Source organism: Emys orbicularis, chromosome 11 (genome assembly GCF_028017835.1).
Source record: "Emys orbicularis isolate rEmyOrb1 chromosome 11, rEmyOrb1.hap1, whole genome shotgun sequence".
Taxonomy (NCBI): domain Eukaryota; kingdom Metazoa; phylum Chordata; order Testudines; family Emydidae; genus Emys; species Emys orbicularis.
The window spans coordinates 63,109,673-63,131,436 of NC_088693.1; the positions used below are offsets into that span (position 1 = coordinate 63,109,673).

Sequence of the window (21,764 nt, forward strand, 5' to 3'; positions counted from 1 at the left end):
GCTAACCATGCTTTGTCTGGAGCTCCCCAGGGAGTTTAACACCACACTCATTAATACTTTTGCTAACCTGTTAACACACCTCAATTTTCCAGTGTAGGCCAGGCCAACATGGCATCTGCCCCATAGCTACTCCACCTAGGTTTCCCCTCCATCTCGTCAATGATGCGTACACACTTCCTTTTGGTTACACAGCCACACGCGCCATGGGGACTAACTTAGGCCACGTCTATGTTTAAACTGCTACAGGGGCACAGGCAGCTGCGTTTTTGTAGCACTTCAGTGTAGACGCTCACTACAGCCACGGGAGGAGTTTCCTGTCGCGCTGTCGTTAATCCACCTCCCCAAGGGGAGGTAATTGACGGATGGAAGAATTCCTAGCGTTGCCCACTCCGGGGGTTAGGTCGGCGTAGCTATGTCTCTCAGGAGTGTGGATTTTTCACACCCCGGAGAGATGTAGCTGTGTCGATATAAGTTTCCAGTGTAGACCAGCCCTTATTTTGTGTGGTCCAAACCCTGTTGTCTTGACTCAGGAAGAGGGAGTTTTCTTCGTATAAGGATTGCAGAGACTTGTTCCTGGTTCCAGGATGCACACATGTGGCATAAACCTTTGTTTTGGGGCTAAAACATCCCTGTATGCCAAGATTTTTATGCCAAACGACAAAACTCTGAGAGATTGGGATGTGTTGCTAACTCCACCACAATTAATAGCTGGGGAAAGCGTGTCATTCTTGTAATCCACACAGGAAGGGAAATTACCTGGCAAACAGAAGAAATGTACAATCAACGGAAGAAACTTACCTGCTGTAGGTCTGCAAGGGAATACAGGTGGATCTGCTGAAGGAGGTACTCTCTGGGGAAGATTCTGAAAAGAGGGAAATAGATATGAGTGGACATAAGGCTTCTGAGAGACAGACTCTTCTCTGGAAAATTCCCAAACCAGGAAGATCTCCAAATTCTTCAGCCATCATTGGGGAATTGTACATTCTCCTCCAAGGACTCTACACAGTAGTGATGTTCGATACAGTGGTAGTTAGGGGTTGGAGTTATGTTACTCTCCCAAGCATCAGCTGCTTTCACAGTATTCTTTTATTTGCCATCCTCACCTTCTCCCAGGGAAAGAATTAATACAGTGGGAGTCCCTGTAGTTTTTCTGCAGGTGTCAGGGAAGCACGTGCAATGATAGTTACAGAAGTAGAAAGAAACCTCATACTGTGGGCAGAAAAAGCCTTTCAAACAATGAGTTGACTAATAAAAAAGAAATCATTCAATGTTTCTGAGGCTTTGGTAATAAAGACCTGGTCTGCACTAAAAAGTCGTACTGGTATAACTATGTTGGTTAGGAGTGTGATTTTTTTTTTAACCAGTAAAAGCCCCAGTGTGGACACAGTTATACTGGTATAAAGGTAATTTATGCTGGTTATAGTAATTATTCTTCCCTTACGGGAGTAGCTAACACCAGCATAACCAATATAATTGCATTCAACCTAGAAGGAGTTGTACTATTGAAATTATACTGGGTAGAGCGGTAAAACTTTCTAATGTAGACAAGGCCTTATTTTCAAATCAGACCAAATACACACTTCAAATGTCCCGTGCTAAAAATTAAAACTGAAAATCACAAGTAGTAAATTTGTGAAGCTACATTTTTATGAATCAGACCTGAGCTCTGACCTAGTGGTATGGCTCTGCACTACCTTCCTAGGGACCTGGTATGATTTCTGGTCCTGGTCTCTTACTTGGCCTTCTCCTAGAAGTCAGAGACAAGGAATGGGCAATCTATAAGGTGGGTCTCTCTCTCTGATACAGGGCACAGCACTACCACTGGATTACCAGGCCAGATCTGGGCAGGGCATCTGTCAGTAAGCAGTCAGGGAGGCAGTGTTGCCTAGAGTCTATCAACCTGGACTGGGGCTCAGGAGACCTGGGTTCTATTCTTGGCTCTGCCACTAGCCTGCTCGGTGACCTTGGGCAAGTCACTTCACCTCTCAAACGCCTCAGTTTCCCCAGCGATAAAATATGGATCACCATACTGACCTTTATAATGTGCTTTGAGATCTATGGATGAAAAGTGCTATGTAACAGCAGGTATTATTAAACAGTTAATCCATTCACCTGTGTCTTTATGGCTACTTTTTGTTTCCCCATTTTGCAATTTAGTTACATTACAGCCGGCATGGGGCTTGTCTATACAACAAGCTACTGCATGGCAAGCCAGGATGTGAATATGCAGTAATGTCCTGTATGGACACTGCTATGCAGCAGTGGAAGTCCTGGAGTGCGCCGGGTGAAACTGGGATCCAAATTCACACTTCGTCAATGGATGGGGTGGGCAGATATGGAGTTTTGGTTCAAGTCCATCTCTACTTTACAACAGACTTTTGTGGGTTTCATGCAGTGTTTCCCCTCCGGTGTTTGGGAAAGAGTGAAGACTGGTATTGTCTGAGTAGGATCAAGGAGTTGCAAACAGTGGCCATTGCGGTCAGTGGATAAAGATTGAAATCATTTGACAGGGAAATAACCCTTCATATTCCTGCCCCCTGTCGAGTGACTGGGGCTGGGAAATAAAGACCAAGCTCTTGTACTCCTGTGGATCACACCTTATTACATGGCGTTAGAAGAAAACCACCTTTGGCAAGAACGGATCAACTGAGCTACCTAAATCTTGCAGTCTGGAAGGCAACGGGGCACAGAGAACTGGTGGAGTTGACTGCCGCACTTTTAAAGCAGGAGGTATTGTGGGAAATCAGAGAGGGTGAAACCCTCCGTTCCACATGGGAGGTCCAGGAGCACTAGAGAGCTCCAGTGATTTAGTGGGAGCACGAAGGAAAAACCAGCTGCTAGACAAAGTCATTCAAAAATGTTAAGAATACTGTGAACTACTCCAGAACGTTATTTAGGAAAGGCAAATTTTGCTTACAAGGAACAAGATGTCAGGTCGGACCATGGACCCTTCTGTTACAGACCTGTGTCATGAAGTTAAGTCTTGTGAGTCTGAGCAGACAATAAATGGACTAATTAGCGACTGAATTACTTATTGTAAGAAACAGACTCAACTTTGCAAAGATCTGCGGCTATTTGCAGGGCTAGTGAATGCTGTGCTTCTCACATGGAAATAGTAAGAAGCAGGGAGAGAACTGAAATGCATCTAATTAAAAATACATACCAAGATAGACTGCAAAGGGAAACAAACGGCACATCAGAGTGGTTTGCAATCAGCATGAAGGCAATCATAACAGAATGCAAAGGTGTCCTGCGCAAGGGATATACTGAGTCAAACTGGCAATGAACGCAACTATTTTGCAAAAGTGTGTTGCTTTCAGCACAAATTGCAAAGTACATACAAAACCAAAAATACATCCATGGACCTGCAGCTGCAGGGCAGAGCGCTAATGATGATGAAGCAGAAAGAATTCTTGGTGGGGTCCATTAATAAATGTACAATGCAAGGTTCTACAACAGATTGGGGTGTGACGAAGGAATGAAATGAACCAAAACAGCAATTAGAAACCCAAAGAAAACACATGTAAGAAGTATTCAGGGGCTGATAAGAACTTTAATAACAACATAAAATTCATTCGAAATTACACTGGAAGCCACCGAAGAGATTTTAGAAACAGGGACAAATATAGATCTGGACAAAACAGCAGTTGGTTGACAATATTTTGTACCAACTGCAATTTCTGGACAAAATCAAGCCAAAAGACTGGAAATCAAAACATCAGTGAATCCAAAAAATAATAAAAGCTCCTCATTTAATTTTGCTCTATTGGTTCTCATAAATAGTTATTTTAGGCTGAGATTTTCCAAGCTGCTTAGGAGAGGTTTGGATTAAAATTAATGGAAATTGGGGTATCCAAATTCCCTGGGCGGTTTTGAAATGTTTAGCCTCAATGTTTTGGACAAGTTGTAAAACCAAGGTTTTGACCATTTGTGGCTATTAAAGATTCCCCAGCACTCTTCTCAAATAGGGATATGTCCTAGCTATATTTCAGCTGAAGGAATTACATTCTATCTACCTAATTCCTATCTGCAGTTTCATATGGATAGGGTATTCTTCACTTCCTGTCCTAAACTGTTGCACAGACGGGTGTGTTCAGCTTACCAGAGATAAACACATTTCAGTTGTGGGCTAAGTAATCCCTGTATGTCCCTCGGCTACAGGTTAAGGGCCAGCCACAAAAAAGTTTTCCAAAAACTAAATCCAAAGATAACACTGCACTTTGGACTTGTCCACAGTAGATTTTAAAACTGATCACTAAGAAGTCAGGCCTAAGATGTCAGCATTTTGAACCAGCTAATAACATTTCAGTCTAACTAGAATTTATTTTATTAACACACCCGACCCTATTCTTCTGATCACGCAGGCAGTCAGTCAACACAGTAATAACATTGGCAGGAACTGTATTGTGTGTCGAAGTCTTTACAGCATTGCTTCTGCTAAGGAAAATAATTAGCTAGTGAAAGGTTGTCTTTTTCAGGTTATTGAAAGTAAAGTCTGAAACTCCTATTAGACAGTAGTTGTCAATGACTGATATCAATGAGTATTCATAAGATCACTGAAGTACGGGCAATATTTTATTTCCTATAAACACTCTCTCACATGTGATAACAGACATGTAATAAAAACCAAAATGAGGACTGACTCCACTTACTAGTGCACGTCTACCCCAATATAACGCGACCCAATATAACACAAATTTGGATATAACGCAGTAAAGCAGCGCTCCGGGGGGGCGGGGCTGCGCACTCCGGTGGATCAAAGCAAGTTCGATATAATGCGGTTTCACCTATAACGTGGTAAGATTTTTTGGCTCCCGCGGACAGCGTTATATCGAGGTAGAAATGTATGTCATTATTTAAGGTGACCTCAGCCAACCGAGGCCAAGGTGACAGACATTCCTTTCCTGTTCCCATCTCCTTTTTTGGATCATGTATTAGTTTGCAACTAACACGGCTGCTACTCTGAAACCTGTTAGTTTGCAACTCACACTCCAAAATTAATGTGCTTACTGTTATGTGCCAGTGGCCAGTGCTGGAGAGAAAGCGAAATACCACCCCTTCCTCCCAATTCCATCTTGAGAGAAAGAAGCTGGCAATGCCTTCCAGCTCTTAGGTAAGACTAAGACACACACACACACACACACACACAAACAAACAATACAATGCCATGAGCAAGTGAAGAGGCGCTCAAGTGAGAGGAGCACTTATTTCCATTACCATAGAAACTGGGCCCTGGAAAAGCAAAGGTGGTCTGGTTTCATATTTGTCCGATCTCTCTATTGATGATAAAAATGTATTCTTGTTGAATCAGGATGGAGATGAACAGCTGAGCAGCTAAAGCCTGCATCTGCAGCAGCACCGCTGACCGCATTAGAAAATGGTAGAACCTGAGCCTTTGAGGGGCCGAGAACGTCCTGTGCGGAGCGTGGGACACCCTCAAATCCCACCAAAGCCAAGAAGGGTTGAGGGCACTCCATCTGGGAGGCTGCAGCCTATGAAAGGGTTTAAAAGTGGGCGGCACAGTCCGTGCACTGGGCAGTTTTAAACAAATGTGCTGTGGCCGTGTTGGAGCTGAGCTGGGGGTGGTTTCAAACACACGACAGCACAAGGGAGCTCCAACAGTGGGGCTGCACTACGTCCATTCAGCATATTGTTTAAATTTGGATTGTGAAACAACTTTCCAAAATGCTTTAGTTTATTAAACGGTCTTGTCTGACGTGTCACTCCCTCCTTCCTCAGGTGCTAGGGGGCTCCAAAATTCAATCAAGGCAAAACCAACACCATCCTTATTAAAACGCAAGCATTGAAAACAAACGGATGAGGTTTTAATACAAACAGAAGGGTGGGGGAAGGGTGAATGGAGAAGAATAAAATATAGGGTCAACACGGATCATGTTCATAAACTAACATTTTTGAAACAAAAGACTCAATCTTAAGAAGTCCACCATCAACTTGAAAAATCACACTTCTCTCTCAAAACTGAGCACCTTGTATAGAGACAACCCATAACGGCTGAGATGGCTATACCTGAAAAACATTAGTGAAAAGGATCTGCATTAGCTATTAGCCAGGGATGGTGTCCCTAGTCTCTGTTTGCCAGAAGCTGGGAATGGGCGACAGGGGGTGGATCACTTGATGATTACCTGTTCTGTTCATTCCCTCTGGGGCACCTGGTATTGGCCACTGTCGGAAGACAGGATACTGGGCTAGATGAACCTTTCGTCTGATCCAGTAGGGCCGTTCTTATGTACATTTTAAACTGAACAACAAATTAATTCCTTTTTGAGTGTTAGGAGCTAGACTTTGTATTGTACATTATTGGGAAAATGGGGCTCCTCCTCCTGTGGAATTGCGATATAGTAAAGTATGGACTGCCCTTGTAATGAAAAAGCTTTCACACACACACACACACACACACACACACACACACACACACACACACACACACACACACACAAAGAGAAGTGCCAAAAAGAGGACAGATATTTCGAAATGTGGTCGCCCTTTTTAGAGTACTCAGAAGAGAAGGGCTCCGCAGCCAGCAAGCCAGAATCTTTAGCTAGGTTCTTTGAATATTTACCTGATCCTGAACAAGTAATAAGTAATGTACAACAGAGCATGTAAACATTTTATTGCAACTTTGCATTAATAAAAAGTTAGTGACAGATGTTTGCTTTGGGTATGTAACAGTGCTTTGGGTATAGTCTGTTTCATTGCTCCTGTGTGGAGTCACTTACGTCTCAGTCCTGGAAAGACTGAAGCATGGGCTTGGATCTTTGCAAGTTGAGGGCTCTTATTTTCTCCCTTGATGTAAAGCTTCTTTATAAACATCAAAAATGGGAGTGGTAAAAACGCTTATAAAGTTATGGTGAAAGGAATATCAAAATATTCAGGTCATCCTGCTTTAAAGGGAGTTCTACAGGAATTTTAAAAAATGCATCAATTAAAAAAAAAATTCAAATCGACCATGTCCTTCTCAGTCAGCTTTCAAAAGTGGAGAGACCAGAATAGCGATGGGGAGACAGATGGCAAATTCCACACTGGCATGTCCTGGGGTTCACCGCAGCAAAGACCTGATCTCCTGCTGCCTCGGGATCTGACACTGGGACACCTGAAAGGCAAGTGGTATCTGAGTGCAGCAGCACACTAAAAGCTTGTCCTATGCTTTTAGATAATTTGGAGACACCGCTCAGTCTCGTCTACACTGCAAGACAGAACTGTGTTTTTAACTGCACCAGAGGACGGCTGTGTTGTAAGCGGATCGTCAGTCCCGGTTAAGTTTGCGGCGTACAATGTAAGTTCAATGCTAACATTTTAGATTTGCCACCAGTCCTGCTGGTTTCAAAGTCTTCACAGTGTTTTACCATAATGTGTTCGAAACAAAAGCAGCCAGTGCAAGGAAAGCAAACCTTAGGAGACGTTAGCTCCAACCCAAGGGAAGACTTTAGCATTCTGTGCAGTCTTCTAAGTTTCCCAATTGGTGATGGTTTTTTTTTTTACAGCGCTATGTAATCTGCAGAGCAACAGTTATGCAAGACATTTCATCCCTGCCCTTGGTGTGATCTTATCCGTTAAGTATCTGCACAAACAAAAGGTTATCTTGTAATGTCCTTCTGGAAATAGAATCACTGATAAGTTTTTGCTTTTTGCATTTAGGCAAAGTTGCTGTGTTTGTAGCCAGGGTGCTTTGTTAGCAGTAAGTAATCGCTCTGCATTTAAAGTCTGTTTACCAACAGCTCCAGTAATTTTTCTCGACTGGGTTAAACACCCTGACAGCTCTGCTAAAGCTACAGCAAATTAATCTCCCCCAACCTGACACTCTAGCTGAAGTACAAATGTGATAAGCAGAGCAAACTCTTCTTTTCACACTGCAATCAAAAGAAATCAAGTTAGGTGGCAGATGGGCACAATCAAGCCCTTTTGTACCAAAAAAGTCTGCTAAGAAGGCAGAAAAAACAGATTGGCATCACTATTTTATGTGCCAGCCAGCAGTGTCTTGTTTGACCAGGTTTAGAATGTTTTGACCTTACGGGGCTTAAACCATTTACAGATCTTTGTGATGAGGAGTGGGAGAGGAAGCAGAGAGGAGGATTAAGAGGAAAAAGTGTGATTCCTAGATCCTATTTTTCCTAATAGATGCTTGAAAATCCTTAAAATGTGAGAATAATACCGGGCAGGGGGAAATAAAAGTTTTAACATGATGCAAGGTAGATCTTATTCTATTCTCAATCATACTGTGTCACATTTTTCAGTAGTCTCATTTAACCTGAACAATTACAGGAGAGTTTAAGTTAATTTCCACTCATCCCAAATATGCATGCAGGGTAAAGGACTGTATTAGGCTTCCAAGCAGACGCACGGGGTCTTTTTGCTAGATTTTATGTCACAATTCATCTGGAGTGCAATTTGTCAATAAAATTAAGGTACAGATTAAGGAAAGTGTCATGTTTTTCCCTGTTGACAACTCTTGTGATTCTATTGTGAATCTTTAGCTATGTGGTGTTCTTCTGAAAGCCCCACCTCCCGCAGTCGTGTTATTAAGGGAGAAGCTCGACTTAAATGAAAGTCTGTGAGAAAAGCTGGTCAATGTGAATCTTGAAGACTTAGAAAGCAAAAGGCGAATTAAGTCCCACATTTATTATTTAAATCTCATGATTTTTAAGCCAATCTCATGATTTGGAGGGGACTGATTCATGGTTATTGAATTCTAGAGGTTGTCCATACTGGTGCATGTAAGTAGCTTCGCGCATACCACCTACAAGTACGTTGTCTAATTATCTTTTAGAAACCACCAATCCCTGGATATCTTTCATAGGTAAGGATGGTTAGATGTATTTCAAAATATGTTGGTGTAAGATGTGGATTGGCCTATCAATCCATTACATCTGAAACTCACTTGCTATAGAAACAGTTCGGCAAACCAAACTGATTTATATGGATTTTGATCAGGCCCATCAGGCCTAGCAAATGGAAACTGTCATTGATTTCAGATAATGGCTAACCATATTACACCTATTGCAAGTTGGAATGTTGGAAATCTATTTGCTCTAGTCCAGACTGAACTAGTAGTGGAGGAGTTCAGGAAATTACAAGTTTCCTTTGCTACCATACAGGAGACACACTGGCTAGAGACCGTTGGAAACTAGAATTTCCTTTACTCCAGAAAGACAAGTGGGCAAATGAAGCATAGGGATGAGATTGCTGTAATAGTGGACAAGAGAAGAGTTACTTCAATGAACAGCTGGAAACCAGTGTCTGAGCAGATTGTCATAGCAACATTTACTACTGCCTACAATAAACCATACATAACTCTGATCTGCATTACGTCCCAACAGAAGCAGCAGAAGAGGAAGAGAGGGATGGACTATATCAGCAGATGGATAGCATTGTAGATGCGATTCCTGATCGCGATAGGATTCTGATAATGGGAGATACAAATGGAAAGGTTGGTAGCAGACAGGGTAAGCAAATGAATAATGCTGGACCACCCGGCTTCGGGACAACAAACGATAATAGGAGAAGGTTACGAACTTGCAGTGCGATGCACAATCTGATTATTGGCAGGACTCAGTTCCTCACAAAGACGTGCACAAGGTTACAGGGAACTCACCAGATGTTCAAATCAAAAACTAGATTGACCACATTATCATCAGTGAAAGGCATAGAATATATATGGAGATATACCTATCTCATACAACTGGAAGGGACCTTGAAAGGTTATCAAGTCCAGCCCTCTGCCTTCACTGTCCCTGACAGTTTTTTTTGTTTTGTTTTTGTGTGCCCCAGATCCCTAAGTAGCCCTCTCAAGGATTGAACTCACAACCCTGGGTTTAGTAGGCCAATGCTCAAACCACTGAGCTATCCCTCCCCCCATTTAAAGATATCCTATCTCCTAGAACTGGAAGGGACCTTGAAAGGTCATCAAGTCCAGCCCCCTACCTTCACTAGCAGGACCATGTACTAATTTTGCCCCAGATCCTTAAGTAGCCCCCTCAAGGATTGAACTCACAACCCTGGGTTTAGCAGGCCAATGCTCAAACCACTGAGCTATCCCTCCCCCAACCCAGAGAGTCACTGTTGGACACTGGCGTCTATAGAAGTGCCGTGTGTGGAGTGTGGCAGTGATCATGAACTACTAACGGGAAAGATGAAGATTAACTAAAAGATGGGTGCAACCGGAGTCAAATTTGATCTTGATAAGTTAATAGGTCTGTGAGGGAGGCATACAAGGTGATGCTTGGAGGACGTTTCAGGTCATTATTTTGTGAGGATGAATAGGGCTCCGTGTCTGTCACGGAGGTCCCAGAAGTCACGGATTCCATGACTTTCCGCGACCTCCGTGACTTCTGCAGCGGCCAGTGTAGCTGACCCCAGGACCTGCTCAGGCAATCCCTGGAGACAGCCACTCCGGCCACTGCTAGAGCGGCCCTGCAGCCAGCCGCAACAGCCGCTGCTTAGGTGGCCCTGGGGCCAGCCGCACCAACCGCTGCTCGGGCGGTCCCAGGCAGCTGGTCCCAGGGACTGCCGAGCAGTCGCAGATGTGGCTGGCCCCGGGGACCGCACGAGCAGCCGCTGCTGGGCAGCCCCCGGCAGTGGTCCCGGGGTGGCCGGAGCTGCGGCAGGGAGGCGACCCTGGGGGTGGCCAGAGCAACTGCTCCTCGGCAGCCCCTGGCAGCTGGTGCCGCTGGCCCCGGGCACCCCCAACAGCATCCCCTGGCTCCTCCCCAGCAATGCCCCTCCTCTAAGATTTAGTCAGGGGTATTTATGGTATAAGTTATGGACAGGTCATGGGCCGTGAATTTTTTTTTATTGCCCGTGACCTGTCCGTGACTTACACTAAAAATACCCATGACTAAATCGTAGCCTTAAATGATGAATAAACCTCACTACTGACCAGATGGGAAATAGTCAAGGAAGCAATACAAAACACAGCAGAGGAAGTTACTGGAAGGTATAAGCAAACAAGGAAAAACTGGACAAGCCATGAAACAAGAACATCACAGGAAAAAGCGTAAACAGGCCAAAACTGCTGGGAAAGCAGAAGAAGGAAAACGTGTTACGCGAAAGATGGAAGGTATAAAATGGAATGATTTAAAGACAAATGAAGTAAGAAAGAAAAGATGATGTGAAATCAAGGCTCAGGACTGGCTGCAGTGGAAAAGAGTAAGATGGGGGACAAACGGATGACCGAAGGCCAGAGGGAATATTGCAAGCACAACAAAGACCAGTCTGACCTAGAGGCTGACCACTGATTAGATGGCGGGACATCGTACCCAGGGATATGGCCAGGTTGGTCTTAATGGAGGAACAAGCCATGGACAGGAATGAATAGACAAGGAACAAGCCATGGACAGGAATGACACTGTCTTCCTCGTGTCTGCAAAGATGCTTTGGGAGGAAAAGAAGACATGCAGTTCATACTTGTTTTGAAATTAGTAGACAGGTTCCCCATCAACACACATGCAAGACTGGACAAATGAAAATGATATTCTTGGTGTTTACTGGAAATCCTGCTTGAGGACATAACTTTTTTACTTAAGTGCAGAAGTTCCCAAATTCTTCTCTCCAAGGTAAGTAAGATCATGAGAACGCTATGAAACTTAAGAACTCCTATAAATCAAAAGAAGGAACAAAGCATTATTGATTTTTAGAACAGAATGCGGAGAAATAGTTCAGGACAGACAGTTTCTACATGGAATTAAATAGCTCCACCTTTTATCTGCTTAGATCTCCCAGACACCTTAAAATGAAATGAAAAGCAATGAGGTACTCTCTGTTCTTTCAGGTGCAATTTGGAGTACTTGGAGTTTGCTGCAAGCAGACTCTGAAGTGATCAAATTAGGGTGAATGTGGGCAGAGCTAGTATTTCAAGTAGTGCTCCCAGCTAATGAAAACACAATTTGGAATCTAAGTGCAGTATTTCTAAAGCAATCTATCTTAAACAGAAGAAACAAGGCTAAATCATTTTAGACGCCAAATATTACTAATCTATTTGACAAAGGGTGACAGATTGCATTAGACATCATGTCTGGACTCAGAGATGCTATGTGAACGAAAAGCTTCTGTTACTCTCTGAAACATTGGTGCAAGTTTCTTAGCAACAACTTGAAATGCTTAATGCGAATATTTTGAAAATAATCTAGTTCTGAGGCAAAAAGAGATATTTATTTCTAAGGCCTCACTGTAGGAAATGACAGAATTCTTCTTTCAACTTCAGTGGGTTTGGGCTCTTGTTCTGCGAAGAGCTAACAGTATTAGCTAGGGGAACATATTTGTGGCACTGGAAATGTGCTCTTAACCTGACTGCAACAGCAAGCTTTAATTCCATCTCTCTGTAATGTGCTCTAAGTAAAGCAACCAGTGCCAGGTTAAATGAATATAAAACTCTGTCCTGCAATTAATAGAAAACCGTAATCCTGTGGAGGGGACAAGTAATTAGATGCAGAATTCTGCTTAGTCTTCCACCTCCATGCAGAAGGAGCATGTGTTTACAGATGGAAATCACTGAGATAAATGCTAAAGGATAGGCGGACCTGTTGCAGAGCCAGAGACAGTTAAAAGAAAAACAAACTCGGTGATAATTCCTTCACCAAGAAGCCTTCCATTAAGCCAGAATAGTAGGAAGAGAGACCATAGTGGTTAAAATTACGAGCCCTTCTTATATCTATGAGAGACAAGGAGACTCCTCCACACTTAAAGGAGAAATACACAAAAACAAGAAGGATGCTTCCTTCAATTTACACGTTCACATACATTGCATCACCTGTTTAATGGACAAGAGCTTCTCTCCTCTCCGATCCCCTAGGCACCAGATATACTGTTTCCACTTTGCATGTTTGTGTTCTCTGGTAACACGGCAAGCAGAAGACTGTTGGGAGAGCTATACAACTGCAGCTTGCATCAGTTCTACACAAGCACTTCATTTAAGTCTTACGTTTGTTCCGCCCCCAGGAACTGACCGTGCGCATGCATCTAATACAACCCCAAATAGGTAAACCTGTTCAGTTAAAAACAGGGAAGGCCAATTCGATTTTGTCATATGGAGGCGACAGCCACAGCTAAGTGGTGATAGCAATATCCCTTATGAAATAGAGACAACGGGTCAGATCCTCAGCTGGTGTGACTCAATGGAGCAATGCTGATTTACACCAGTTGAGGATCTGGCCTAATGGGTCTAGCCAAACTTGTTTTCCTTTATTGTTTTATCTTCCCTTCTGCCTTTAAAGACTGCTTCGAACTACCACCCAAACAGCCACCATTGTTGCCGGAGTCCATCAAGTGAACTAGGATTCTTAAGGACAATAAGGGCTGCCAGTTCCCTGCACCTTGAGCCACTAGCTTCCGAGATCTCTAGCTATGTCTTCGTTTTTTTAGTCACTCGCCTTCGAGTTCACAGTGCGGCTCAGGCCTGAGTTTTCTGAGGAACGCCAAGTTTTACAAAGTTCCCAAAGTACCTATGTATACCAGGCATTATAAATAACATTTCCACATTTAAGTCAACTAGGTCCTGAGCTAAACTGGTTTATAGCCATCTGGAATTCTTCAGAAACAGTGACTTGTAAGCACTGTAAACATTTTAGTCTTCATGAAGGACATAGAGAACTTCGAAATTAATTGCCATTTTGGGTTTGAGATCTGGGTTCAAGAGGAAGGGATAGATTTAAAAAATGATGAGGGTGATGAGGATGAGGATGATGATAACACCCCAGAGCAATCTGCTCTTTCCCTAATAAGGAAGGCTATCAGTGTCCCACAAGCAGCAAGGTGCCAATACGATTAATCAGTCTGTTTTTAGTTCTCTCTAGACAGCAATATTAACAGTTTGTTTCAGTTTGTTTATATGGTTCTGACAGGTCTTCAAGATGCTGTGTTCACTTGCCAGTGATTAATAGCCAGCCATGTACTAAGGTGAAGATCAAGCTGAAAAAGAATGCCTTTGGAACAGGACAGATAACTGGATTCTGGATTCTCTCCCCCAGCCCTTTAATTTCTGACTAGGAAACAGCACTAAATTTAGTAGCACCAGCTCACAGAGTTGTTTAAACTCCCCTTTCCTTGTAACTTGCCCATGTGATGTGCTGATGGGTAATTTAAATCACATATTTTCTTTGTGAATAGAGCTCATTTTCTCTGTCCAGCTGTTATGCTGAGCTATAGGGTCTGCATATTGGGACGCGACTTATTCAGAATAAAGGTCCTGGAGCACGATTCCGGCCAGGTGATGCTGCTTCAGTCTTGTTTTCCTCTCCAGATCGGTCCAGCCCCTTCGGGAAGGCCACCAGGGACCAAACTGGTGCCAAAATCACTCTGCTGGAGATGTCCACAAGTGGGAGTCAGGCAGCCAACTCCCATTGACTTTCAATGGGAGTTGGGCACTTACCTGCCCTTTGTGCCTTTGAAATGGTCGCTCTATGGCTTTTGGAGCATCCCACAAGTTCCTACCAAACTAGACACTCTTCCCTATAACAAGGAGCAAGAGACAAGGACTGTGCATAAAGCTCTAGCCACAAGCTCAGCCCCCGGCCACGGTGCTCCTCTCTCAGCTGTGTATTATATATAGGTCATGGGGAGAGAGGAATGGGAATTTCAGGCAGCGCTAGAAGACCAAGCTTAACTCAGGCTTATGTCATCGGGAGCATACGGAAAACAGGGCACCCAAGAACTGTCATAAAACACCCATCAAAGTTCTCTGTTTTTAATCATTGGGAGTCTGGAGGTCTGTGGGTCAGGAAAGGGAGTGTGTCCCCCTCCCGCCCTTTCCCCCTCCCTCTCATTTATTAGCACCGTACGCTAGTCAGGGCTTTTCCTTCTGCTGTAGGGAATGTACCTTCAGCTGCTGCTTGACAGGAAACCTCCATACAATAGATGGCAGACATATCCTACCTACTAGCCTGCTTCGTCCTTTCCTTTCTGTCTTCCCACAGAGCTGCACCTTACTTTACATTTTACTCGTTTTGATTACTTACTGGTATAAGAGTTTTATGGTATTTTTTTTGTCATCCCTTTTCTTCCAAAGCCTCGCACCTTTTCTACATTTCCTGACGAATTCTATACTGTCTGTCTTTCCTACCCCATCTCCTGAGCTGCCTCTATTTCTTCAGTCTTCCCCTTTTGGCCTCTTGGTAGTTCCCCTCAATTCTTATTTTCTCAAATTCTCTCTTTGTCCTAGTCCCTTGAATGACTCTTCAGTCCCTTTGGACCCTTTCCTCTCATCTCTTTCCATCAACTCCAGCTCAAAGTACCTCCTCCAGCCTCCTTGCTTTCCCCTTCGTCCCATTTCCTCTGGCCCCATTGCTTTTCTTTGTTCACTTCTCCTTTGATCTGTTTTCTTTCACTCTCTTCACTGACTCTCTTCAGTCTTTCCTACCTCCTCCTCGCTGTTTTAATCAGAGCATTCAGCATTAATCAAAAGCCGTCATTTCTTTTCAGCCACTTTTCTCCAGCCTCTGTAACGCTGCTCTCCTTTTAGTTTTATTGTAATTGAAGGAGAGAAAATAGGAGCAATATTACAACTGTAAAGCAGGACAGCCGAAGTGATAATACTGTGCACTAGAGCCAGAGAAAATAGGTTTAATTTTAAAAATACTGCAGATGGGCTCCCCGAAAGTTGAAGAAGCGAGTCTGTGTGTTGCTGCTCAATTCCAGAACACATACACACAAATATTTACCCACAATATGTTTACTATAGGAACTCACCTGTTGCTCTCTAGAACTTTGCCACTTTTGCTTTGCTGTACTTGATGTAATTATTCAAGGCAGTGACATATAGGTTCTCTAATGAATAGCAATCATCACCTCGCTTCCATTCCTGGGACAAAGAAGCGAGTGCAAACCCCCACAGCAAATTATACCAACCTTCCACATCCTCGAAAACATATATCCACAATACAGGGAGTGGGACAGGCCCTCCATTTACTTTTCCTCCCTTTGGCAGTTGAACATTTCAAAACGGCAATGTTTCTAACTGAAGGTGACAGATTTGTTTTACTAGCAGACCTGAGAAATACAGATGCATAAGAGATGCATGTTCCAACAAGCCAGTTGCATTTGTCTGGATTCATTCACCTCACAGAAAAGAAAAAAGAAAAAAAAGATAGATCCAAAACAGGCCTCCAGCCCCTTTCTTTAGGAGATCCAGGGTAAAAACAAAGTTGGCGTTTCTACATCTACATTGATCTGCTGTTGGAGTTGAAGAGGCTGTTTGTCTTTCAGAGCTGTTTGGAGAAGGTCAGCAGCAGCTAGATGCGGCATGTTTTAAAATGAATTGTGCCTTTGGTAAATAAACTTGTGGATTGCAATCTGCCCATTTTATTTTGAGGAAAAATCAGCAGGAAAGGAGGAACCGACATTACCCAAATTACACACTTTCCATTATCGCAGTGATGGCCTGAGATAATTATGTATTTTCAGCCTTAGACGCACCACTGAGGAGAAACAGCATGCTCCTATGGGAGGAATGACTTTAGGTACCCAAGCTCCACAGTCAGCCCACATGAATCACTGAAACAGGCCTTCCTATGGCAGTAGACAATCTCGTTGTATAAAAAAGCCTCTGGTGACAACTACAGTGCAGCTGGCTTTCACAATGGGTAATGGCTTCTGAATTGGATCATGGGAACCAAGAGGAGGTAGTGAGGGCTGAACATGTGCAGACAAGAAAGAGGCAGGACAACAGGAACCTTGTGCTGCATGTTGTCCGTGGTTCTTACCTCCTGCGCAGGTCTTCTGCCACTGCTGCTCTGCAGCTGAACAAATAGGCTCGGAGAGATCTCAGCTGCTGTCTCAGACGGACTACAGTCGCCAGCGGCTCAACATGTCTGTACAACATGGGATTTTCCTGCTGGATGTCAATCAACGGCTCCTCGTACACATACTCCAGGAACTCTTTGGCTTGCTTTGATACCTGAAAAACAAAGCACGCAGTTTAGATGTGTTTTCTTTCTGCCCTTCCTTAAATGGTTTTATTCCTCTCTCTTAGGTGCGTTTTCAATTGTTATTTGAATCTGAAACCCTCTCTTGGAATTTCCATTGCCAACTCTTGGGGAAGGCAGAGTTGAGATGATCCCACTGTCAACTTCTATTGAGAGCCAACCCCTACTTTATCGAGCACATTACAATAAACTTTAAGGACTTCTATCCTATCTTTCCAAATCACAGTGATATTCATAGCCATACAGATCCTTACCACTTCCCCTGTTGGTGAAGATCATGTACAGTATCTGTTTGATATTAGATAGTGTTCTATTGAGGACATTATCCTGCCATTGCAGTGGGATGAAGTTAATGATTTATTCTAATAGATCTTTTACGTGTCTAACTAAAATGATCATCAAACTACTCCCTCCAATGGACTGCTCTACAGCCAAAATGCTTCTGAAATAAATGTAGTCAAACTTTACTAATTCTGGGTCACTGAGAACGAAAATGATGCTTAAAATTGTTGATTGGCTCTAGTTTTCAAGATATGCTATTGGGTCAGTATATACGACCCTTGACTTGGGAATAGTGGAGGATAAGTGAGTTATAAAGGGAAGGGATCTCAATTTAAACCAGAAATGACTAAAATACATCTTTGACTGGATCTATGAATAAATCTATGACTGGGTTTGGACAGTACTTGCTTTTTAGGCAAAACAATGAATGATGCAATCTGAAGCTGGTATTGCATCATACATGATATGAATTGCATCATGTTATTCCCATGGATGATGCAATCATAACGAAGCTTACATCACTCTGCTGAACAAATTGCCCTATATCAGCTCTAGAAATCATACAGTGTCGTGCTCTCTTATTTGTCGGTGTTTGATTTTTCAAAGGGACACATTTCTGTTTAGCCAAAGTGAGCAGAGATGCCTCGTACTTGTGTGAACAGTGCAGATAACTTCTGCTATGTTTGCGGTGAAGTGACTTTTGCATCACAAAAGCGCAGTATAACCACTATGGTTAAGAAAGCCTATCACCTTTATTTTGGCTGCAAAATTGGAGATCAGGACAAGAGGTGGGCCCCACACATATGCTGCAACACTTGTGCAACAAATCTTCGCCAGTGGTTGAACAGGAAAAGGAAATCTAGGCCTTTTGCAGTGCCAATGATTTGGAGAGAGCCAACAGATCATACCAGCAATTGTTACTTCTGCATGGTGCCTCCAGTTGGGAAAGGTGTGTCAAAGAAGAAAAAGTGGACCGTGCATTATCCAAACATTCCATCAGCTATACGCCCAGTACCCCACGGAGAAGGACTGCCAGTTCCTGATGCACCAGAATCATTCTCACTTGAGTCAGACGAGGAAGAGGAAGAGGATGAAACTTCTGGTCCTGAACCATCAATGTCACAGGACCCACATTTTCTCCCATCCTCCTCCTCTGAACCACACCTCATAACACAAGGTGAACTGAATGACCTTGTCAGGGATTTGGAACTACCCAAGAGTAAGGCAGAGCTGTTGGGCTCCAGACTACAGCAGTGGAATCTCCTGGCAGGTGATGTTAGGGTTTCCATGTTCCGTGACCGTCAAAAGGATCTTGTCCCATTCTTCTTCATGGAAGGTGATCTTGTAGCCTGCAACAACATCGATGGTGTGATGGCAGCCCTCAACATTGTTCACGATCCAGATGAGTGGAGACTGTTCACTGATTCATCGAAGACAAGTCTTAAAGCTGTTTTACTGCATAATGGCAATGTTTTGCCATCAATTCCAGTTGGTCATGCAGTCCATATGAGGGAAACCTATGACAACATGAAACAACTTTTGAGGTGCATAAACTATGACCAACATCAGTGGCAGCTTTGTGGTGATTTGAAGGTTGTTGCTCTCTTGCTTGGTCTGCAGACTGGATACACAAAGTACTGCTGTTTTCTCTGCGAATGGGATAGTCGTGCAAGAGATTCCCACTACATCAAGAAAGATTGGCCACTCCAACAGTCATTGGAGCCTGGGAGGAAAAGTGTTCAGCATCCACCACTTGTTGAATCAAGGAAGATTTTGTTACCACCCTTACACATCAAGCTGGGTCTGATGAAGAACTTTGTCAAGGCCATTGACAAAACACAGGCAGCTTTCAAGTACCTCCGTGGAAAATTTCCAAGGTTAAGTGAAGCTAAGATAAAGGAAGGTGTCTTTGTTGGTCCTCAGATTCGTGAACTTCTTCGAGATGATGCATTTGACCATGCACTGCGTGGCAAGGAAAAGACGGCATGGAAAGCCTTCCAGTTAGTGGCAATAAATTTTCTCGGAAACAACAAGGCAGACAACTACAGGTTGTTGGTGGAAAACCTCCTCAAGGCATACAAAAGCCTTGGTTGCAACATGTCACTAAAGATACATTTTTTGCACTCTCATCTAGATTTTTTTCCACCGAACTGCGGAGCAGTGAGCGACGAGCACGCCGAGCGATTTCACCAGGACATTGCAACAATGGAGAAACGCTATCAGGGCAAATGGAGCCCATCAATGCTTGCAGACTATTGGACAGTGACAAGAGATGCTCCATTTAATGAATACAAGAGACAAGCCAAGAAGCGCCGAGTAGACACTGAATAGGACTAAACTATGTACATAATAGTTTTTTGCCTTTTGTTTCATAATAAATTTTATTTATATAACCCTTTTGCTGATTTTTAAAGTGTTACATAAACAGGACAGGTGAAATATTATCATGTAAAGCAACCATAAACACATGAAAAGACCTAGGTTTACAATTTATGATTAAAACTCTACTATCTACACAATATACATAGACATAACATGTCAAAACTTAAATATCTTAGAAACAGTAGCCAATCAGTTGTTTTAATTGTCATATTTGAATTCAGCACATCAAAATACATAATAAATAGCACATTTGATCTCTGAAGCAGACGACTTCTCAACAATTGCAGACCAGTGTGGCCTTTTCCTGTCTAGGAATGTTTACACGTGTTTGTGTGCAGATACACGCTGATTCTGATAAGTCGGATGCAATTGACGAAGAAAATTAATGAAATATTGAAGGCCCAATCCAGCTCCTTTTGAGCTGGAGTCATCTCAAACTTTAATGGGAGTTGGGTGGGGCCCTAAAAAGAGAGTCAAAAGTAGGTTAACATGTACAAGAGAACCCATTGTATCATTAGCCATTCCAATGGTAATTCCTCCCATGTTTATCTGTAATGTAAAAAACACATAACACTAAAAGAACAATCAGAACCACATCCAGCAATTTTTGAAAACAAGCATAGATGAGAAATGGGTATTATTATTATTCATGAATCATGGGGTTTCATTTTCAAGAACTTTCTCTCTATCCCATTCCATCATATTGTTCTGTACATCTGCACCCACAATAAGATACTGTTACCCCTTGGAACTTTTTGTCCTAACTGGGAAGGATACTTCCATTTCAAAGACCAAATACTCCTCCCCACCCTACTGCTTTATTTCTGCATTTTATCAAGGGGGGGAAAGGAGCCGGGATTATGTGAAATGAACTGCAAACCACTTGAAACTCTGCTGTAGAAAAATGATGTTTCGCAATTCAATTAGTCCTTCTGGTCCTTAAAACCAGTGTTTACACTGAAGCAAGGCACCAATGAATTAGGCTAACAAAGCTACCTTTTATGAGGTGAACAAAAGGGCAAAGGCTACACTATAGTCTTCTCAGACTTAAAAGGCCTCTCCCTTAAGGTACTGTAGAAGATGAGGTAGACAAAGCAACATATGTCCTTATAGATGGTACCAGCTAGTGCAGTGGTTCTCAACCAAGGGTACATTTACTCCTTGGGGGTACGCAGAAGTCTTCTAGGGGGTGCATCAACTCATCTAGATATTTGCCTAGTTTTACAACAGGCTACATAAAAAGCACTAGCCAAGTCAGTACAAACCAAATTTTCATACAACGACTTGTTTTTACTGCTCTATATACTGAAATGTAAGTACAATTTTTATATTCCAATTGGTTTATTTTATAACTATATAGTAAAAAGGAGAAAGCAAACAACTTTTCAGTAATAGCGGGCTGTGACACTTTTGTATTTGTATGTCTGATTTTGTAAGCAAGTAGTTTTTAAGTGAGGTGAAACTTGGGGATACACAAGACAAATCAGACTCCTGAAAGGGGTACGGTAGTCTGGAAAGGCTGAGAACCACCGAGCTACTGGAATTAGGAGCAGGTCAGGGAAGAAGATGTTACAATGAGAGATGATCCCAACTGTACCTCTTCACAATGAATAATCTCCATGTTAACAAAAATATCATACATAATGCCAAGTACTGGCTGCAGGTTAGTGATTATGCAGATAATGCACTGTATATTTTTAAACACAGGAGATACTGTAAGGTGAATTAAGGATCATGGTTCCACAGACTTTTATGGCTCAAAAGCTGTATTGAACATCCCACTCATCTCTCATCTTTTCGATTTTTTTTTTTAAACAGTGCACACCAAGGAACTGCGCTGTCCAAACTGAGGAACGGAAAATCAGTAACAACCCGGGGAGGTCGGGTAAAGAACAAAATTCTTCAGATCCCAAATGCACACCAAACTTTAGCTCCAGAAAAGTTTGGTGGCGTCTCTTGGTTTTGTTCTGTTAGCGAGACTAATACAGCTGTACACTAGAGAGAAGAATACAACGATCTTCATCGTCACACTGCTTTTACACACATTAAACCAGTTAGCCTTACAACACACCTGAGAGCTACCATCCCTATAATAAGTATCATTCCTCTTGTACTGAGGGGGGTGGGAAAGTCAGATAGCAGCGATTCACTCAGCACCACCCAAGCACT

General features: G+C 42.9%; 1 protein-coding gene across 1 annotated transcript in view; it reads right to left on the reverse strand.

The window, feature by feature from the left end:
• The window catches only part of PLEKHM3 (pleckstrin homology domain containing M3), a 109,761-nt gene that overhangs the window by 46,561 nt on the left and 41,436 nt on the right, over positions 1 to 21,764 (reverse strand). Inside the window, exons 4-5 of the mRNA XM_065413837.1 lie at positions 16,710 to 16,903; positions 799 to 862 (exon numbers count right to left, since the gene is read on the reverse strand). Coding sequence (XP_065269909.1) covers positions 799 to 862; positions 16,710 to 16,903 — 258 coding nt within the window. The remainder of the gene's footprint in view (positions 1 to 798; positions 863 to 16,709; positions 16,904 to 21,764) is intronic.